This window comes from Spermophilus citellus (genome assembly GCF_964194105.1).
Source record: "Spermophilus citellus genome assembly, chromosome: 10".
NCBI lineage: Eukaryota > Metazoa > Chordata > Mammalia > Rodentia > Sciuridae > Spermophilus > Spermophilus citellus.
Genome location: NC_138197.1, coordinates 133,123,226 through 133,143,130, shown reverse-complemented (window position 1 = coordinate 133,143,130; position 19,905 = coordinate 133,123,226). Strand labels below are relative to the sequence as shown.

The following is a 19,905-nucleotide window of genomic DNA, read 5'->3' as shown; positions in this document are numbered from 1 at the left end:
TGAAATTATCTCTAACCCCAAATCAGTACTGGGCACACTTTTGTGGTTAGTGGTGGACATTTGGAAAAAGTGTCCCCTGCACACTGGTTCCCGGCGAAGGGTGCAGGAGGAGACCTGTGTCCTGCCTGTAGATCTGAGTCTGTGGGCCCACGTGGTGCCGTGGGACTCACACCTCCTGCTTTTTGTGGGTGACTCATGGTGCTGCCCAGTGCAGTGCCCAGATACTGCCTGGCCCAGCACAGGAGGGCCAGGCCATGCGTCACAGAGGTGTGTTCAGTGAGCTTCCTTCAGGCTTCGTTCAGTTGAGGAATGAGCTCCGTGTGGAATAAAAGGCCTTTGGACAGAAACCTGCCTTGAGGCCATGAGTGGTCACTGGTGATGGCATAGTGACCAGAGGCTACTGGAGCCTGCCCAGTATTGCCCCCAGGAGCAGGGTCCTGTGTGCTCCTTCAGTGCTAGAGGCTCTGTTGTGGGACACAGCCCCTTAGGACCCCAGCCCAGAGCCTGCCACGTGGAGCGCAGCTGTCCGTGGAGCTGCCTGAGTAAGTCTGTCTCAGCTTCAGGGGCTGCATCTGCTCCAGGAGTCCATCCCCTGGATTCCAAGGTGGCGTTCCCTCCAGCCAGGTGGCAGGTGCCCTCCAGCCAGGTGGCAGGTGCCATGGTGTCGATACTGGGGGTGGAGATGCCAGAGGCGCAGAGGTGAAGCGGCAGAGCCTGAGCCTCTCAGTGCGTCGACCCCCTGACAGGGATTAGCTGGGTGGTGACTGTAGGCAGGGGGGTGTGGCTGGAGGAGGTGGGTCACCCAGGAGGTGCCTGGGGGTTTATATTCTGTGAGCGGAGCTGCTCCTGGGTGCCACCTTCCCAGCTGCTTTCCTCAGCCACACATTTGCGCCATGATGTCCTGCCCCACCTCATACCCCAAAGAATGGAGCTGTCTGTGGACTGAGCCTCTGAAACCATGAACCTTAAAACTTTTCATCCTTAAAATTGAGCTTGTCAGGTCTTTTGGTCACAGCAACGAGAAAGCTGCTGAATGCAGGTAGACAGGCAGTGGGTTCTGGAGACTAGGAGGTTCCCTACTGGGGGCAGCCCCTGGGGCTGGACCCAGGGGACTAATTGCTGGGCAGTGGAGGCCTGTGTGTCCCTGGCAGGCTGGCTCTTCCTGCTGGTCTTCCCTGCTGGCACTAGATAGAACAGTGCTGGCCATGCTGAGCTGCGTCCCACTGCTGACAGCCCTGGGTTCTTGGAGCTCATTGGCTCGGGCTCTCCTGGCCTGCACATGCCTGGCCCGCGGCGGCAGCAGAGGGAAGGTAGTGTACTGTGACATGGGCCTGCACCTTCAGCACAGCGGGTGCTGCAACTCCCGAGCCCAGAAGGGCAGAGAAGCAGGGCTCAGCCCTGGCACCTGTGTGAGAATTGGGGCTTCTTTGGAAGCTCACAAGTCAGAAACCCTGAGGCTGAAAGGGCTGTAGCCTATGGCCCGCGCTCTTCTCTGGTCTGGTTGGGTACTGCATGTATTCAACCTGCATTTATTGAATGCTTGCTGTGTGCATGGTGCTGATCTGGGTACTGAGATCTAATAGTAACCAAGTTCCTCCTCTGGGAACACCTTCGTGTCAGTGCATGGGTGTGGAATGCCAGGTCATGATAAGGCTCTGATGGCAGCAAAGCAAGATAGGGGGTCCCTGTGGACATGTTTAACGGGGGCCGGGGGTCTCTGTTAAACATCTTAGGTGACATCTAAGCCAAACCTGGAGGGATGGGGAGGGGCTGGAGGAGGAGGAGGAGGAGCTTGTATCCTGGCCCTAAAGGGAGTGTGTACGGCACTGTAGGCAGCCAGCGTGGCCAGGGAGAGGTGGCCAAGGGGACCGACATGGAGTGCTTAGGAAGGACTCTGGACATTTTCCTGATTTGATGGGAAGGTCCTAGGGAGAAGGCAGGAGAGGGTCTTGAAGTAAAGTTCCAACAGCTGCAGGGGGCAGCCTGGCCATGGGGTAGAATCGGAGGCTGGTTTACACGAGGTGTTGGCAAGGAGTGTCGCCTGCTGGACTTTCTGATGGTCTCACAGCTGCTGGGACGTGTGCTGCAGGGGTGCTTATGGGCAGGACGAGCATGGGGCCTGGCACACAGCACTGTGGCCTGCTGACCCAGGGTGTGGTCCCTGGTGGGTGGGACCAGGCCCTGTGCTCCAGAACCCTGTGTGTGCCCAGCCACCCTGCTGGGAGTCCCCACAGGCAGGTGGCCTGCTTTAGCTGCCTGATTCCTGGAGCCCAAGAAGATTGGCTGAAGCAGGGATGGGACCTGCTGGATCCTGCTGGGCTTGGAGGTTCCTGGAGAGCCACCAGCAGCAGGTGGTGCCAGGGCCCAGACTCTCCTGATCCTGCCAATCCTGCCTGCACCCCTGGGGCTGCAGTTGCCTGCTGAGTGCGTTTTGGACCCGTCTCAGGTTCAACAGGTTGCTGAGCACCGAGATTTCCCAGGAGTCTGAGTGTGGCACCTGGCAGATCTGTCTCCAGCTCTGTGAACCTGGGTGCCACCTTCATAATTTGGGGAGTGGCTACTGAGGGTTGAACACAGAGGCGCTCTACCACTGAGCTACATACACCCTTAGCCCCAGCTAATTAGCAAGAAAAAGGCTGGGGTGTGTAGCTCATTGGCAGAGCACCTGGGCTCAATCTCTAATACAGAAAGAAAAAAAGACCCAGCCTGTGTTTAAAGGGCCAGAGGTTAGTCCAGGAACAGCTATCCTGCCTTTGCCTAATTTTGCAGGGCTCTGGTAGTGTGGACTGTGCGTTGCATGTCGGGAAAGTGGGGCAGGAATTCAAAGGGATGAGATGTCACGGACATTGGTTCTACCTGGTCCTTTTGAGCCTGGGCAGCTGTCTGTGCTGTGGGGTCTCCTGGCCTGTGCTCCTGAGGCTGACGAGGCTCACTGACCTGGACCCCTCCCTGAGGGAGTCTGCCTTTACCCTCCTACTTGCTGCTCCTGTGTCTGGAGGCCAGGCCAGGCAGGGTGTGGGAGCTGGCCACGCCAGGGCTAGTCTTGAGCCCTGGTTCTCTGGCTAGTGGTGTGGTTGGAGCTCTCTGCTGGGGTCTTAGCATCATGGCTGACCCTCGGGAGGTGGGACCTGGGCAGGTCCTGCTCATGCCACTGACAGCCAGTGAGGCTGGGAGACGGTCCCACTGGCCCTTAGGTTCTCCATGTCAGAGCAGGGACTGGGTCCTTCCAACAGCATAGTACTAGGCCTAGATCAGAGTGGCACTGGGGTGGGAGGGGACAGCAACGGCTAGCGCACCAGTGGTGAAGAGGGCTCCACGGGGTGTGTTGGTTCTGACCAGGAGGGAGGAAGCCCACCTTGTCAAGCCTGCTATTCCAGGAAGGGCTCTTCCACCCACCGTCTAGTTCACCTAGCTCAGGGGCTGAGCCACCTGCCCACTGTCACATAATGATGTGGCCGCATTGGAATGGTGACCCAGTTCTCCTACCAAAACCTGTGGGCTTTTTCTTCTTGTGCAAAAAAAGATGACAAATATTTATCAAAAAGAAATACCGTCTGTAATGAAGTCTGTGCAAGAATTAAATAAGCAGCCTGCGCAGGGCTCCTGTTTGCCTGGGAAGCAGCTGGCAAAGGGCGGCTGTCCCTTTAAGTCGGATTCTCCGTGGGAATTGCCGCAGCAGCTCCGGCGGGCGGGCGGGTGGAGGTGGGGACGCCGCAGCAGTGGTGGTAGTGGTGATGCCTGATGCCGCCTCCAGAGCCCGACTCGGTCCTCCAGGCTCCCTGGGGCCGGCTGCCCAGCTGCTGTCTGACTCACGCGGTGGATCGGTTGTGGGGGACAAGGAGCCGCGGGAGCCGGCCTCCGGGGGGCGCCCCAGCCTCTTGGGTGCCTGGCGGGCGGGTGGGCGGGTGTGGGGCAGTGGGGCAGCGGCTGGGGCTGGGCGTCCGCTCACGGCTCTGGCCTCCCCCTGCAGGGTGCTTCAAGGATGACCGTATCGTCTTCTGGACCTGGATGTTCTCCACCTACTTCATGGAGAAGTGGGCCCCGCGGCAGGACGACATGCTCTTCTACGTGCGCAGGAAGCTGGCCTACGCGGGCAGCGAGGGCGGCGAGGGCAGGAAGGTGGGTGACCCGTGGGAGGCCCGTGCAGGCCGGAAGGACGCCTGTCGGGGCTGGGGCAGTCAGGTGCCAGGACGGCTGAGGCAGCGAGGTCCGCACCACTGCAGCTTTGAGGAGTGCCCAGCCTCTCGCTGCGAGGGAACAAACGGCAGTGCCAAGGCCTGAGCCCAGTGTCCTGGCCTACCCACTGTGGGCAGGGCGGCCCGCGTGTCCCTAGGCAGGACACAGGCGCCTCGCAGCCTGGCAGGGTGGACATCGGGCAGGCCAGAGCGGGCTGTGGAGCCGGGCCCACTGCTGAGCCAACGCTCGCTGCGCAGGCAGCCAGTCGCAGCCCTTGCCAGCCTCACATCTGCTCTGAGAGCCTGAATACATGTAGGACCGGCCAGTGGACAGGCCTGGGAGCCAGGGCAAAGGAGCTGACGTGCCTTCCTGCCAGGCTGGCCTTGGAGGGACCAGCAGGAGACTACTGGCCAGAGAAGCAGAAGAGCCAAGTGGGGAAGGGCCTGGAGAGGTGGTATGGCCAGTGGTGGGACTGGGGCCAGGGAGGGTGTAGAGGCCTGGCAGAGCAGTTTCAGTGGTGGGGGTGACGAGGAGGCCTGATTGGTGGGGCCACCCAGCAGGTGTTGGTTGTGGGACCTCTCAGTCCAGCCACCTCACCTGTCCTTCTGGCAGGCAGTCTAAGTCAGCTGCCTAGACCAGCTTAGCCCCCTAATTGTTGGGTGACATGTCTAGTCCCCTCTTAGGCTCAGGGTCTTCCTCCATAAGGGTGGGGCCCTGCTGTCATGCACCCCTGGGTGGCTAGAAGGCTTGGGTGATGTGACTGACCACAGAGATGCCCTTCGCAGGACACAGCTGGTGTCTGGCTCTTCCTCATGAGGGTGACTCTTGCTGTGGGCGCTCCCTGCTCCAGCCTCAGCATGGCCCTGGGGGATGGGACCTTCTCTCCCATAGTCACACTTAGGAGGTGGACGTCCTTGTCTGCCCAGCAGGGAGTAGCTGGGGTAGAAAAGCTCTGGGCCCAGCTTCTATCCCTAGCCCTCCAGCCTGTTGCTGTCTGCTGGAGTCAGGTTGCAAAAAATTCTTTTTGTGAAATGTTGGTCTTTTCCTCAAGGCAAAGGCTACTGTGGCCAGAGGCTGTGGAGAGGCCAGGGCCCTGGGAGGCATTCTTGTCTTCCGTTTCAGAGAGGTGGCAGCTCTGGTCAGGAGGCAGAGGGGAGGTCAGTCTGTGTGCCCTGGAGAGGCCTGGTGAGGGGAGAGAGGGTTGGCAGAGATGGCACATAGAGAAGTGAGAGATGTGAGCCCTCCTCGGGGAAGAGCAGCCTGGGCCCAGGACTGATGAGTTTGGAACAGGAGGGGCAGGGCTGCCTGCAGATGCTTTTGAAGATGTGGGGGGGCTGAGTCCCACAGGAGCACTGTGCACCCATGGTGAGCCATGTGCAAGTGCCCTTTGCCCCAGCATTGCAGCATAGAAGTGACCCAGAGCTGGCCACTGTCCTTAGGAAGCCCCCTGTCTTATGGAACAGGCAGACATCATGGCCAGTGTGTACAGAGTCACCAGTGCTCTGATGGTGGGGAGAACAGAGGGCCAGTGGGGGCTGCAAAGGAAAGTAACATCTGCTCACAGGATAGCGAGGAAAGCTGTGTACTGTGGACACCCCAAGGGGAAGGACTAGCACCTGTATTATGGGAAGGGGGTTCCAGGTACCTTTGACCCAGGGTGTGACAGTGTGTGACATATGTAACATGGCATTAACATAGTGCCTTTCCAGGTAGCATTTGGTGCAGTATGTGGAGGGCCAAGACCTGCCCAGAATCCCTCTACACAGTGCACTTTTTATAGCTCACCAGGCTGCAGTGCAGAGGACGGCCTGCAGGGGGCGGGCTGGGAGCACAAGCACGGAGCCCCGCCCCATGGAGAACTAACTGCAGACCAGCTTTGTTTGCTGCGCCTGCGCACCCAGAGTCTTCTGCAGCAAGCATGGAGCCAGCTCCCACCCCTTCCCACTCCTCCCTATCCTGTTGGTACCCGGTTGTCATGGTAACCATATGGGCTAGTGGAGGAGGGAGGACGGCAGAGCCTGTGCTGCAGTGTGGGTGGGCACAGGATGCTGGGATCTCTGCACCCTGCTGCAGGGACACGTTAGGGATCCTGGCCCAGCCTGTCCCGGGAGTGTCCTGGATTCCCTACACTCTGTTTACACCACCCCTGGGTGAAATACTCCTGGTGGCCATTTTATCCCTGGCACTGATGAGCATTGGGGCACCTGTGGCCTACTCTGCTGGTGGCCCATGCAGTGTGCCACTGTCACTCCCATTGATGCCCTCAGCAGTCATGGAGTACAGATTATCTTAAACCCACTCACAGGAAAGCCAGAGCTCAGGGACAGGAAGGAGCCTGCCTTGGATCCCACTACTTCCCGTGACGCGGCTCTGCTCCATCCCCTTTTCTCTTGGAGTAGGTTTTCTTGAGTGTAACAGGAATGCGGGAAAGCGCACCGGCCAGCGTGCATAGCTTGATGGTCTCTCTCAGTGGGAACACCCAGGGTCGACAGCCCCCAGATCCAGGCACACCTGAGGCCCTGGCCATCCTTGGCTACCTCCCTCCCTCAGGGGAGGCCTGGCTTCTTGCACCCCTGGACATGGAGTTGCTGCCTCCTCGGTGTCTTCTGGGCTGTGTCTGTTGACTCAGGTGGCTGTGATTTGTCTGGCTGCTGCATGCTGTTCCCCTGAGTGTACCACAGCCGTCCATCTGTCCTGTGGGTGGACATCTGAGCAGCTTCCAGCACATCCTTGGACCTGTCTTGTGGTGCACACTCGGGCGCTTTGCTGAGGGGACTGCTCTTTCTGCTGTCCAGGGTGCGTGGTTCTGATCTGAAAGTAGCCCCGTGCTTGCGCCTCGTACCTGTCCATCCACTCACTGGCCAGCAAAGACTTGCAGAGCCTCCACCACGTGCAGAGTCCACCACCCTGTTTGGGGCTGTGTTCTCTTGGAGGAGACTAAACAAATGGGAGCACTGGAGGACAGGAGAGTGGCCCAGCCAGGGCCATGAAGTGTGACCAAGAGCAGCAACAGCCTGGGGCCCCAGGGACCCAATTCAGAGCTCAGGGGACTTTCTGCTGCACAGGCCGTGGGAAGTGGGAGTCCTGCCTTAGGACATCCTTTCTCTTGCTGAGGCTGAAGCCTCTGGCACCTCTGCATGGGTCTCAGCTCCACCTCCGGGTACGCAGACCTGCACCCCTGTGAGAGGCCCGAGCACTCCCTTTCTGGGGTGGCTGGTTCCCCTGGATGCCCTCTGGGCCTCACCAGGATCCAGGACAGGAGGCCTCCCAGCAGGACAGATGCATCAAAACCTCCTTTTGACTTTTCCCTAACGTTCTTCTCCATGGAGAGGTGCAGGTACATGCTCTGATTTCTCTTTCATGTGTGCGTATTATTTGACCTTCAATAAATTTGACCTTCATCTGTTACAATGGGACTAATGACACTTATCTTCTAGGAATGTTGTTAGGTCCAAAAAATAAATAATTCGCAAAACATTGAACCCAACCCCTCCTGGCCACTGTGAGCTCAATAGATGTCACTGTCATTAGTGACACTTAGCAGATAATGATCTTTTTTAATCATCACAATAACTTTGAGTGGAAGATGCTGGCCCGGTGCAGATGAGGAAATCCAGACTCCCAAGAGGAGAATGGATGCCCTGTGGGTCCCAGAGCTCGAGCACTGGGAGTGGAGCAGTGGGAGTAGGAGGCCTTGTCCATCTTGGGCCTGCTCGGCGCCATGGTGGGGCACAGGTGCTCAGTGGCCAGCACATTCACTCCCGCCCGGTGCTGTAGCAGGCGGAGGCTGAGCCCGAGGTGGAGGTGGAGGTGTACCGGCGCGACTCCAAGAAGTTGCCGGGCCTGGGGGACCCCGACATCGACTGGGAGGAGAGCGTGTGCCTGAATCTCATCCTGCAGAAGGTACAAGCACGGTGGGTGGAGTTTGCAGGGGTGTGAGGGAAGTGCCCCTTCTGCACACTGACCTGTGCTCTCTTCCAGCTGGACTACATGGTGACCTGTGCAGTGTGCACACGTTCTGATGGAGGTGACATTCACATCCATAAGAAGAAATCCCAGGTGAGCCCTGGTTCGAGAGCCCCCAGGCCTCCCACCTGCCACGTCAGTCCAGGGCTGCCTGGTGTTTAGGCTGGAAAGACTCCTCCCCCTCCCCGCCCCTCCTCCCTTCCCCTGAGGGGAGAGAGGGTCTGACTGCAGAAGTGCCTGGGGTCCTGTGTCCCAAGCAAGGAGCATGCAACCAGGTCTTGGCACACAGCTCCTCCAGAGTGGCTCCTTGGTTTTGGACAGGCTCTGAGCAGTGTGGCCATACCAGCCCGTACCTGGAGTGGCCCTGGGCCAGCCCGTGAGGTACCACCTCTCTCAGCCCTTGAAATCTGCTTTCTTTCAGCAAGTGTTTGCATCTCCCAGCAAACACCCCATGGACAGCAAAGGGGAAGAGTCCAAGATGAGTTACCCTAACATCTTCTTCATGATTGACAGCTTTGAGGAGGTGAGTTGCTTGCCCTGGCTGCTCCCCAGCTCTGTTCCGGGAGGCGCAGGGCGAGGACCTTCTCCCACAGGAGGTGTTGGGCTGGTGGTGGTCCACAGGCTGGCCAGCGAGGCCTCTCTTGCTGGTGTCTGACTTGGGGCAGGGGAGTTCACCCAGCCTCATCTATAAAGTGAGTGTGAATGTCATTGCGTGTCCTGCTTGCCCATGGGGTAGATGACCCAAGGGCTGCTGGGAGGGAGAGCACCTGGCAGACTCACAGTGCGCGCCTCCTGGGCGGGGAGTCTTTGTCATCTCCCATGACCACAAATGGGCATCTTCCTGTCTCACCATCAGGAAATCCTGGTGTGTCAGAGAGGGTTGGGCTTCAGGAGTCACCTGGACCAAGACTGTGTCTAAAGCTGGGAAAACCGAGCTCCCTGGGCACAGGGCACTGGGTGGCGCAGAAGGGAAGCCACTGCTTCTCTCTCGAGGCCCTGGAGTGGTCCCTGTGCTCACCAGGGGTTCCCTGGGAGGGTCCACAAGGAAGGCGGGCAGGTCTTTTGGGGCCTCTGAGCACCTGAGGCTCAGGAGCTGACACCCTCCCCACCTCACACAGCAAAGCTGTTGGCATCTGAGTCTCTGGCTTTAAAACTCACATCTGGGGCTGGGGACAGCTCAGTTGGTAGAGTGCTTGCCTTGCATGCACAAGGCCCTGGGTTCAGTCCCCAACCACACACAGACACACACACACACACACACACACACACACACACACAATCTGTGTGCCAGCCCCAGGGATAGCAGCTCAGAAAGGCAGCCAGGTGGTCAGTGTGTCAGTGCTGCTGAGCCTTTGACTTGAGCCCAGGGACCAGTTTGCCTAGCTGGCACGGGGAGGTGCCCAGCGGCCAGGCCAACTTGTAACCTGTCTCACTTGCTTGCAGAAGAAGTGTGACGAGGGCCTGGCCTTCCTGTGGCCCAGCAGGGGCCGCACCTGTTCCTGGGGTTCCTGCAGTAAGCCCTGCCCAGTGGGAGGCTGCTCCAAGGGTCTGGGGGACTGGGCAGGGCTGGGGGTCAGGGCGGCTGTCGCCTTCTCCGTCCGTGTCTTACCTGCAAACTGGGGCTTTGAAGCAGGCTGTCCCTGCAGCTGGGCCTGGCTGCGGTCCCAGTGGTGGCAGCGGACACTCCATATCCCCCTGTCCTCCTTGTGCGCCCCTCAGGTGTTTAGCGACATGACCGTGGGGGAAGGAGAGATGGTGTGTGTGGAGCTGGTGGCCAGTGACAAAACCAACATGTTTCAGGGGGTCATCTTCCAGGGCTCCATCCGCTACGAGGCGCTCAAGAAGGTGTATGACAACCGAGTGAGTGTCCGCCTGGGGTCCCCCCACCCCCGTCTCCCTGCGTGGTCTCAAGCCTGCCTACGGGCCATGCCTGTCCCCCGGTGCACCTGTGGCCCTGGGCCACGCTCAGCTAGCCCCCGCCTGGCCCAGCCTTGCCCTCCGACACAAAGGGGTCTTTCTCTTCTCCCTCCTTCTGTGCCATGAGCCCCTGGCTCTCCCTTCCTGTTCCTGGGGACAGCCCAGAAGCTGGCCCTGACTGCCAGCCACAGGGTGAGGAGCCCAGGCTGCTCCTGTGTGGCAGGGCTGCTGGAGACCAGAGCCTCTCCCAGCCTGGGGTAGGGTCAGTATTTAGGCCGTGTATGCTGGTGCCCTGTCCTAGCCTGGTACTGCCCTGTTGTGGCACAGTTTCCAGGGCAGCGAGAATGGCACCAGGGGACCAGAATACCTCCCCACGCTGCCCCTGCCAGGCTGGGGTCTGCCCCTTCCCCCACGGGCAGCCCACAGGGATGGTCACCCTGGCTGCTGTGTCCCTAGGGGAGGCCTGAGGAGCAGTCCCCACCACACTGGCTCAGGCCACATCCCACCTGCTGCAGGTGAGCGTGGCTGCTCGCATGGCCCAGAAGATGTCATTTGGCTTCTACAAGTACAACAACATGGAGTTTGTGCGCATGAAGGGGCCCCAGGGAAAGGGCCATGCCGAGATGGCAGTCAGCCGAGTGTCCACTGGTGACACGTCCCCCTGCGGGACTGAAGAGGACTCCAGCCCAGCTTCACCCAGGCATGAGCGGGTAAGGGCTACACAGCTCGGGGAGGGGCCTCCTGTCCCTCGGATTTGCTTCTCACATGTCCCCTACCCCATAGTCCCTGGGAGGTAGGTACCGTCGCTCCCACCCACGAGGAAGCCGAGGCTCAGAGACCTGGGAGCCCTGCCCGAGGTCACACAGTAGGCTGGGCCTGGGCCACAGCTCATTCTGCTTCTCTGAGCTGCCAGTGCAGCCAGGCTGCGTCCCCAGGGGCTGTGGACAGGAGAGTCCGACCAGAAAGCCAGGCCTAGCCCTGTGCCAGCCCAGCTGGACCTGCTGGGTGAGGTGGCCACATGAAACTGGATGTTGAATCAGAGGGAGGTGAGGAGGAGCTGGCCTTCCTGCTGCCCACTTGGTGGGCAGAGAGCACAAGCCCTGGAGCCACCGGCTCCTCCTGTGTGTAGGTGGCAGGATCCTACCCACAGGCCTGGAACCCAGGTTGCTGCCCAGGTCACATACCTCTTGGGGACAGCACTGGGCCCTGGGCACTGTCCGTCCCTAGGGCGGAGAGCTGAGGTCAGCAGCAGCTTCACCCCCAGGGCCAAGTGAGACCAGGCTCTGCCCACTGGCTCCCTTGACCTGCTGGGTCTCCAGAGCGAGGGCCACTCGGAGCCGCGGGCCCTGGAGGAGGCGGCAGTTTGTGCACTGGGCCCAGGGGCAGCCTGCCCAGCCCTTGTCCAAAGATGCTGTGTGCTTGGGACCATGGTGTGTCTGCCTCTTCCGCTCCAACCCCAGCTCTCTCCTTCAGACACCTGCCTCCAGGTGTGAGGGAGCCTGTGGCCCTCTGGCTGCTAGGGTGCTGGGTGTGGCCTCAGGTGTGCGTATGACGGCCCAGGAGCCTGAGGCGAGGGAGCACTGTGCTTTGATTCTGTAAGAAGGTCTTAACCTCGATTGTCTCCAGGGCTCAGGGCCGGCTTTGCTCTTCCTCACAAGCTTTTCCCTGCTCCCATCAGTGTGTCTGTGAGACAGACAGATGCTACTGCTCGGGAAGATGGTGGAGTTCCAGGTGGCCTCTTGTCCCAGGAACGGAGGCCGTTCATATTTCTGAGATAAGGGGTCTGATTTTTCCTGGCCCTAGACTGCCCATTGGGACTCTGAAAAGATGGGTGTAGCGTTCATGTGGAGTTGTGGCCTGGTCCCTGGGCTGGACCAGCTGGGTGCCGAGTGGCCACAGACGTGTCACCAGGCCTGCCCCAACCTCGATTCCCCAGGTAGTGTGGCTATGAGGGGTGAGGCAGCCCCAGACCCTGGTAGCAGGAGGCCCTGGGCGCTGGGGTCACATGGGCCAGCAGCCAGGCCTGAGCTCTGGGGACCCTGCTCTTTGCTGCCTGTCACATGTCCTCTTATACCCAGAGGCCACCTGTAACCAGCGCGGACCACAAATGCAGACTGTGTGTATTGTAGCTTCTGGTGTTTGTTTTTTTATCTTTTAAACCTTCCCGGCTTGTGGGAGGACCGTCTGGAGCCCAGCAGCCGCGGGACTTTGGTGGATGTCGGAGCTGTGACGAGGAGCCGACGGGGCTCTCGAAGCCTCAGTCCCAGCTCATCTTGCCGCCCTGATTCTTGTTTGCATGGGGAGGAGGGAGGAGATGGGCCAAGTTCCCTCTGCCTGGAACGCCCTTCCCCCCCTTCTTCACCTGGCGAACTCCTACTCGTCCTTCAAGACCCAGCTGAAGCGCACCTCCTCCAAGAAGCCTACCCCGATTCCCCAGGCTGCCAGTCCCTTCTGCCTCTCTGCTCCTGTGTCCTGTGCTTCCCGTTCTCTGTCTCAGTGGCCAGCATGCCGTCTGTGGTTGTCACTCTCTGAGTCTGGCACCCCCAACAGACTGTGAGCTCCTTGAGGGCAGGGACCTGTGTCTGTACCTGTGTGTACCAGCCTAGCCTCAGCGGCTGTGGACGTCAGGAGGATGGGACCAGTGTGCTCTGGCGGGAGGAGTGGAGATGAGCTATATAGTGCTTCTCAGGAAAGGGACTGGGAGTCAGAGGGGTGGGGCCTCACAGTGGGAGGACACTAGGGGATGACCTGGACTGCAGTCCTGTTTGCCGTCAGGCCTCTGGCTGACTTAGGCAAGTCAAGGCTGCTGTCTCGCCTTCCTTTCCTGATGGTCAGATGGGCCAGCGCCAGCCCCAGCCCCTGGCCTGTAGTCAAGGCTCCAGGGGGCGGGGTGGGGCTCGGGCTTGATCCATGGTTGCACCTGTCACCCTCCCTGGGTGGAGGCCAGGAAGAGGCACCCTGCATCCTTCCTGGTGTCAGTGGGCTTCCTCCTTGGAGGGCACTGCAGCCAGGCGTGCTGCCCTTGCCTGGGTGGCTGCACTTGAGCCAGAGCCAGCAGCGGCGGCCCTGGGGCCCTCAGACCGCGGCCGCTCTGGCTGCTCCAGTGACTTGGGCTCCTTGTTCCCAGGTGACCTCCTTCAGCACCCCCCCAACCCCGGAGCGGAACAACCGGCCTGCCTTCTTCTCCCCGTCCCTCAAGAGGAAGGTGCCCCGGAACCGGATCGCCGAGATGAAGAAGTCTCACTCCGCCAACGACAGTGAGGAGTTTTTCCGGGAGGACGATAGTGGAGGTGAGCCTGGCCCCAAGGCTCGGCGGCTGCACCGTGGGGGCGCTGGCCGGGGTCTGGGAGGGCCGCGCAGATAGCCGTGTGCCACCTGGGTCGGGGCAGCCGCTGCACACAGCCCAGCGGGCCTCACGCTGGGACCTTCCGTGATGGGTGTGTCTCAGGGTCGCCCCCATCTCTGCTCAACGCCCTGTTCTCCAGGGACAGAATCACAACTTGCAGGACCCCCTCAGGCTCCCGCCCACAGCCTCCAGGGCAGCTCTGCCCAGTGTCCAGAGGCCCCAGGTCCCTCAGCCGACTGTGCCTCTCACCGCCAGCCCCTTCTCTGTGTCTTCTCAGTGACTACTGCTGCCAGCAAGCTGTGCAGACAGCGGGGTCCTCTTCTATCCATGGTCAGGGAGGCCACCGGAGGGCTTAGAAGTGGACTTCCAGCACGGGGAGGGAGGTCCTGGCGCACTCTGCTGGTGAGGGCTGAGTGTCCCTCAAGGACCAGGCCAGCGGGTCCTTGCTGGATTGCGTGAGAGCAGAAGTTCCAGGAGCACCGTCCCACGGGGGCCCCAAGGGAGCAGGCGGCAGCACTGATGGGGCTTGGAAGCTCCTTGTCCTGACCCTAACCCAGGGCCATGACCTTGACCTGCTTGGACAAGCCTCCCCTCCACTGGCTTCTTCCCAGCTCAGTGGGAAGTGCCCGCAGCACCTGCTCTGCCTCCAGGGGCAGCTCTCCTGCTGGGCCCAGAGCACTGTGTCCTGCTGCCCCGTGGCCTGCAGCTGGCAGGGCCTAGTTCGAGGGTCAGACAGGGCACAGGGAAGCAGAAACCCTCAAGGAGACTCAGCTAGATACCGAGAAGGGGAGGCTGGGAGCAGCCAGGGAAGTCTCCCTGGAGGCAGACGGTGGGAGGAGGGGCTTGAAGGTGAGGAGGCAGCAGCTCTGGGGTGCATGGGTGCTGTGGGGGCCGTCAGGAGTGCCCAGGACACAGCCGAGGGGCTCCTGCAGCTCCTGCCGAGTCCCCACTGCTGGGACCCTGATCTGGCTTTCTGACCTCCAGCCGACCTGCACAATGCAACCAATCTGCGGTCCCGGTCCCTGTCTGGCACGGGACGGTCCCTGGTCGGGTCCTGGCTGAAACTGAACAGAGCCGATGGGAACTTCCTTCTCTATGCACACTTGACATACGTCACTTTGCCGCTGCATCGAATCTTAACAGGTGAGGGGGGGCGGAGGGCAGAGCCCCTTCTCCGTAGTTGTCCAGACCCAGGGTCCTGTGGCTCGGGGCCGTCTCCCCGCACTGCTCACCCCTGCAGGGTCGGGCCTCCTGCTCCAGGCTTCAGGTGGGCTGCAGCTGTCCCCAAACCAGGGTGCCCCTTTGCACACCTGCCTGCACTTCTTGCTGTCCCTCTTGAGTGGCTGCAGTCCTGGGTGTCATGTGGGCGGGGTTTGGCTCTCGGCCTGCAGCCTCGAGGGGCGCCCTGGAGTGTGCTGCTCCTTCCTCGCCCTTTCCAGGCTCTGCAGCTGCTCTGGGCACCTTTCCGCAGGGCAGGTGATGGTGTGTGGCCACTGTGGGCTCCTGCTAGGACCCGTTGTGGCCAGGCATGGTGGTCGAGTGTCCCTGACCCCCCTGCCCCTCCCTGCTGGCCCTAGACATCCTGGAAGTCCGGCAGAAGCCCATCCTGATGACCTAGAGTGCGTGCAGCCCGCTCGGAGCCCCGGCCCTGCTCAGCCCTGGGAGTGCTGCCAAGTGCCTACCTGTCACCGCCACCGGGGTCTTCTGTGACAAGCCAGTGCTGGAGCCACAGCCAGGCGGGGCCACTCGACTCCCGGGGCCAGGGCCGACTCTAGAACACCAGCCCAAACTGAAGTGCCTCGTACTCCTCCCTCTGGCTCTGCTCCCGCCCTGTGCCGCCACTCGCCCGCCTCTGGAGAGCCCTCTGCATCCAGAGGCCAGAGACACCAAGAGGCCATAGGATAGCCAGCATCCAGAATGTGCCCAGACCCACTGACCTGGCTCACAGCTGACAGAGCCGGACCCACACCCGGGCGCTCCGTGGTCAGACTGTGTGTCCTTAGGGAAGCCCAGCTGAGGATTTTGCAAAGGGGTCCCGACACACCTGGGCCTCCAGCTAGTCCAGCTCAGCCTCCCCTAGTCACCACTGTCACAATAGGTTACTGCAGGAAGACGGGGAAGATGGGAACTTGCTAGTGGACGCTTTGCCCTGGGCTGGAGCACCTCACTCACACCCAGTTCCAGAACAGCCTGAGCCAAGCAGATCGCCCTGATTCCGCCAGAATGGCCTTTCGCTTCCAGCCAAAGAACACCACCAACACACAACCTCCGACCCGGACACGTCCGTTCTGGGCCTCGGCTGGAGGGTCCCCAGGAATTTGGATTCTTTGGGCAGGTGGGAGGGCTTGGTGGTCAGTGTCTGATGTGGGCTGGGGTTGGCCTCCCCTCAGGAAGGTTCTAGGCATACCCACTGTCCTGAGGCCGGAGGGGGCTGGGCATCATTTCCTGTCCTTGGTGGTCTTTGGCTAGTGTGCTGGCCCCTCTTCTCAGACCAGCTCCCTGGGCAGAGTGGGGCTCAGCTGGGTGTGCATGGCAGGTGCAGCGGTCGGTGTGCGGGCTGCCAGCCTGGCCTTGCCCTAGCGCGAAGGAGCCACATCTGGTGACGCGCAGTGTGCTCTCGTGAGCAGAGGCCTCCCCACCCAACAGGGAATAAACTGGAAGCTGGGTCTCTTTGTTGCTGTTTTGGTTTGAAGTCCCCCATACTGGAGGGCACCAGTCGTTTAAGACCCTCTGCAGGCCGCAGAGGCAGACGGGAGCATGTCTTCCTGCCTCTGCGTTCTGCGGGCTCCGGGAATGGGGCACCACTTCGGGGCTTTCTCCAGATTTTGTATATTGTTATTAAAAGCGAGCTGTTGCATTTCACCCTGCCTCCGTCTGCCCGCTGTGACCGGGGCCGGTTCCACCTACCTCACTCCATCTCCAGGGTTCAGTGCACCACGCACGGGTCAGGGTGCCGTCGGTCCTTCTGCCTGGTGTGGGTTGGTCATTGGGCGGCTGCTCCAGAGGCTCGCCACCTCTCCCCCTTTGTAATGACCTGTGTCAATGTGGACCTCCAGCAGCGACCGGCCCAGGCTGGAGCTGCAGCTCAGCTCTGCTGGTTGCGCCTAGCCAGCGTCCTAGGGCAGCAGAGTCAGGTCAGGCCCCAGAGTGCCTGCGCAGAGCCCTGTCAAGCACGCTCTTCCCATCTGTCCAGGATGGCCAAAATACACCTCCTGCCTCAAGAACTTCCTCCCTGCTCATTCTGGGCTGTGGACTTGTGGACTGGGTCTCAGAGAAGTAAAGCCCTGATGTGTCTTCCATGGAAGGACAAGGCAGTCCAGGGCGGCAGCAGGTAGTGGGTCCCCGCTATAAGGTGGGGTAGCTGTGCGGAGCTGCTGAAGGCACGTGGGAAAGTGCTTGCTGCACAGGTCACGAGGTGCAGATGTGATTTAGGTCACACCTGTGGTGTAAGGCGTGTGAACAGGGCACGTGGTGGCGTGGAGCACCAACACTTAGGTTGGGTTGTTGTTCCCATCTTAGGCGAGGAGGCAGCTGGAGGGGCTCAGAGCGCTGCCAGCACTGCGCCACAAGCAGTGGTGACAGAGTCGAGCTGGGCTTCAGCTGCAGCGTGGCCCACAGCGCGCTGCCCGGGACACGCAGGCACTCTGTCCTCAACCCGGAAGCCCTTCTCCAAGGGGACTTCTGAGGCCTGGCCTCCAACACGCTCAGGGGCACTTGACAGCCAGACTTGAGCTGTCACTCCAAGTGACAAATTGCTGGCTGGAACTAGAGCCCAACAGCCCCATGTGGCACGCTCTTGCTTCTTGAAGGCCATCTTTAGCTTTTCTGGGAATGCCTGTCTCCTGAAGAGTAGAGGGTGACGGAAGCAAGCATACAGGTCCCGACTGGGGACCGGGAAGCTTTCCTTTGAGGAAACTTAGGTGTCAGCTTTTAGGACATTAAGAAAACTGAGGGTTTTTTTTAAGTGTCCAGCTCCTGCACTCTGGCGGGGCCGTGTGCCTCCATCCCACCCTCCGGCAGCACTTGAAAGAGCAGGTGTAGCAGCTCTGCCTTCTGAGGTCTTACTGGAACTGCTAGGGGCCTGCAAAGCGGCCAGGCTCACTTTTTCAAAAGAATATTATTTAAAACACAACTCAGCAGGGAAGTGGTCAAAAGAGAACAAAAAGCAAGCACTCCCCAGCCTGCAGCACGGCGGGGAGGGTGGCGTCTGGCACTCCTGTCAGGAATCAGGTTTCCGTGCAGCCATGTGAGTCCAGGAGGGTGTGCTCCTCCTGTGGCTTCTCTCAAAAAATCCAGCTAGAAAGAAGTGGGATATTTTTCCTGTTTACTCACAAGTACATTAGTTAGTAGGAGACTTTAGAAGGCATTTCCATCCCTGATCCTAGTGACGGAAAATACATGTAACAGTGTCGTTCCTGTAGATTTAAATCATTGGCCAAAATTCTTTAAAGGCCTTTTTTTTAGGTATCTGCCAACTTGATATTGAACTTGGTGGGTTTCACCCAGAAATATTTGCAGATTTCCAGGTTAACTGGAATTTCACATCCAGCCTCAAAAACCAGATCCCTTGACCTCTCCCTGTCAGACTGGGTCTCGTCTTTGTATTGGGAAGCAAACTACGCAATAAAACCATCCTAACAGGACAGGGCTGAAGGGAATCTTTGGAGGGCTGGGCAGCAGCCCCTGCTGGAGAGCTGCTCCAGGTACGGCCCTGTGCTCTGCAGAGCCTGCTGGGAGCTGGGGCACCCCGACCTGCTTTCCCTACTTTGCTTTTCACTGACTAGATACTAAATGAGCCTCCGTGGAAACAGAACCCACCAGCCCTCTCTGAATCCACTTGGCCGCCACGCAAACCAGACCACTGGACACCTGTAGCTGGGGCTGGGTGGAGCTCTGTCTGCAGCAGGTGGAGCCGGGAGTGGAGCAGCAGGGTCACGTGGAGCTTAGCTTACAGCTTCTGGTCATATTCCCAAGGCAATCAGGTCTTCTATTAGGATTCCGGGCCATGGCCTGGGTCAGTCAAAAGCAGCAGCGATCCTCCGGCTCTGCTGAGCAGCTGGAAGCGTTGTCTATTAGACCCTCCTTTGACTTCAGTCCTCCACTTTGCAGGTCAGAAAATTTGTAAATGGCAATTTCTTATGGTTTCCAAACTAATTCTATGTTTGAGAGTGGTTAAATCTGCAAAGAAAATGTTGAGGTTTTTTTTTGTTTTGCCACTTTGAGGCATAACTCATGGTTTTTACAAAATGTATTTTAGCAAAAACATGCTGGCACACAGTGGGCATGCTGGCATGCTGATTGTCCGTGTGTTTCCATAAAGGTCCCAGCTAATTGATGAGCCATCTTCCACCTCCAGCACAAGTCATCTCTAGGCAGGATTTGCAGTTCCCTCAGCTTTGCTGTATGATTTCATGTTTCTTTGGAAAGCTGCTTTGCATATTAAAGTTATTTTCTCCTGGTTTCCTCTAATCTGTACCTACCTAGTTATTTTTTCTGTTGTGCTCAGTTCAGGCTATTGCAGATGTTAGAGCAAAGTGATAGCTTAATGATGGAAACTTGGTTTGCCCCAGAGTCCTGCAGTGGCTTTGGGGGCTTTCACAGGCACTTCTTTGGAATGGGATGTGCTGGAGTCCTGCAGAAGGCCCCCAGGTGTTCTGTTTATGCCATCCGGAGTCTGTGACCGGAGGTGCCATGTTTACAAAGGTAAATCCCGAGACATGTTTCAGGCCCAGCTCCCCGCCCTCAGAGTGGTTCACACCCCCAAGGTCTTCCAAACTCTTCACAAATGTGGGCAAATCCTGGAACAGAAGCTGGGGCTGGCTTTGGTTTGGGCATGCTCCCAGTAAGAGGTTTGGGAACAGGTGCTCTCCCTGCCTGGCACCCCACAGAACGCACCCTGCTGGGCGTGCTCACGGGGGTGCTTTGATCCTCCCAGAGGCTGCGGAAAGCCTCAGAACCACCTTCCAGGGAATGTGTTTTTATTAGGATGAACAACTTGCCGCAGAGTATTGGGTGTAAGGCCCAAGAGACTGAGAGCTACAGAACGGAGACACATTTAGGAATGCAGGGGGTCTAGCCCTCTGCCTTGGAAACACCAGATTGAAAATTTCTTGACCTGGCATCTCCAAGGGCACACTGCAAAGTGGAAGCAGGAGGGAGGTAGATCAGAAGGGGGACAAGACTTCCTTGTGGTCTGAAGCAAATCCTGTTTCTGTTAAATAACCAGGAAGTCCCTTCAAAACAGTAACCACCTGGCCTGCTCTTGAAGGCCGATATTCGGGTTTGGCCTTCCGACTGGTAGTCTGAGCTGAGGCCACGCCCGCACCTAGCAGAAAATGCTCCCTGGAAAGGGAACCTGGTACTGGGAAGAGAGAAATGAAAACTGGGCCACCCAGCGCACGGCTCAGGAATGTCTGTGGGAGTAGCTGTGCAGACAGGCTGTGCTCTTGAGCTTGGTGTTAAAATGATGAACAGCTGGAAAATATGGAGGACCAGGGAGG

General features: G+C 59.2%; 1 protein-coding gene across 3 annotated transcripts in view; it reads left to right on the top strand.

The window, feature by feature from the left end:
* The window catches only part of KIAA0930, a 36,435-nt gene extending 20,168 nt beyond the window's left edge, over window positions 1–16,267 (top strand). Inside the window, exons 1-10 of one of the 3 annotated variants that reach the window (XM_081309233.1) lie at window positions 3,690–3,882; window positions 3,971–4,119; window positions 7,954–8,079; window positions 8,158–8,235; window positions 8,564–8,665; window positions 9,862–10,002; window positions 10,575–10,769; window positions 13,187–13,349; window positions 14,390–14,548; window positions 14,983–16,267. In XM_081309233.1, the coding sequence (XP_081165359.1) occupies window positions 3,735–3,882; window positions 3,971–4,119; window positions 7,954–8,079; window positions 8,158–8,235; window positions 8,564–8,665; window positions 9,862–10,002; window positions 10,575–10,769; window positions 13,187–13,349; window positions 14,390–14,548; window positions 14,983–15,023 (1,302 nt within the window). In that variant the 5' untranslated portion in view covers window positions 3,690–3,734 and the 3' untranslated portion in view covers window positions 15,024–16,267. Of the gene's footprint in view, window positions 1–3,689; window positions 3,883–3,970; window positions 4,120–7,953; window positions 8,080–8,157; window positions 8,236–8,563; window positions 8,666–9,861; window positions 10,003–10,574; window positions 10,770–13,186; window positions 13,350–14,389; window positions 14,549–14,982 lie in introns of those variants that run through there. The other 2 variants (XM_081309232.1, XM_081309231.1) reach the window with 2 other exon arrangements.
* Window positions 16,268–19,905: the final 3,638 nt, after the last annotated feature.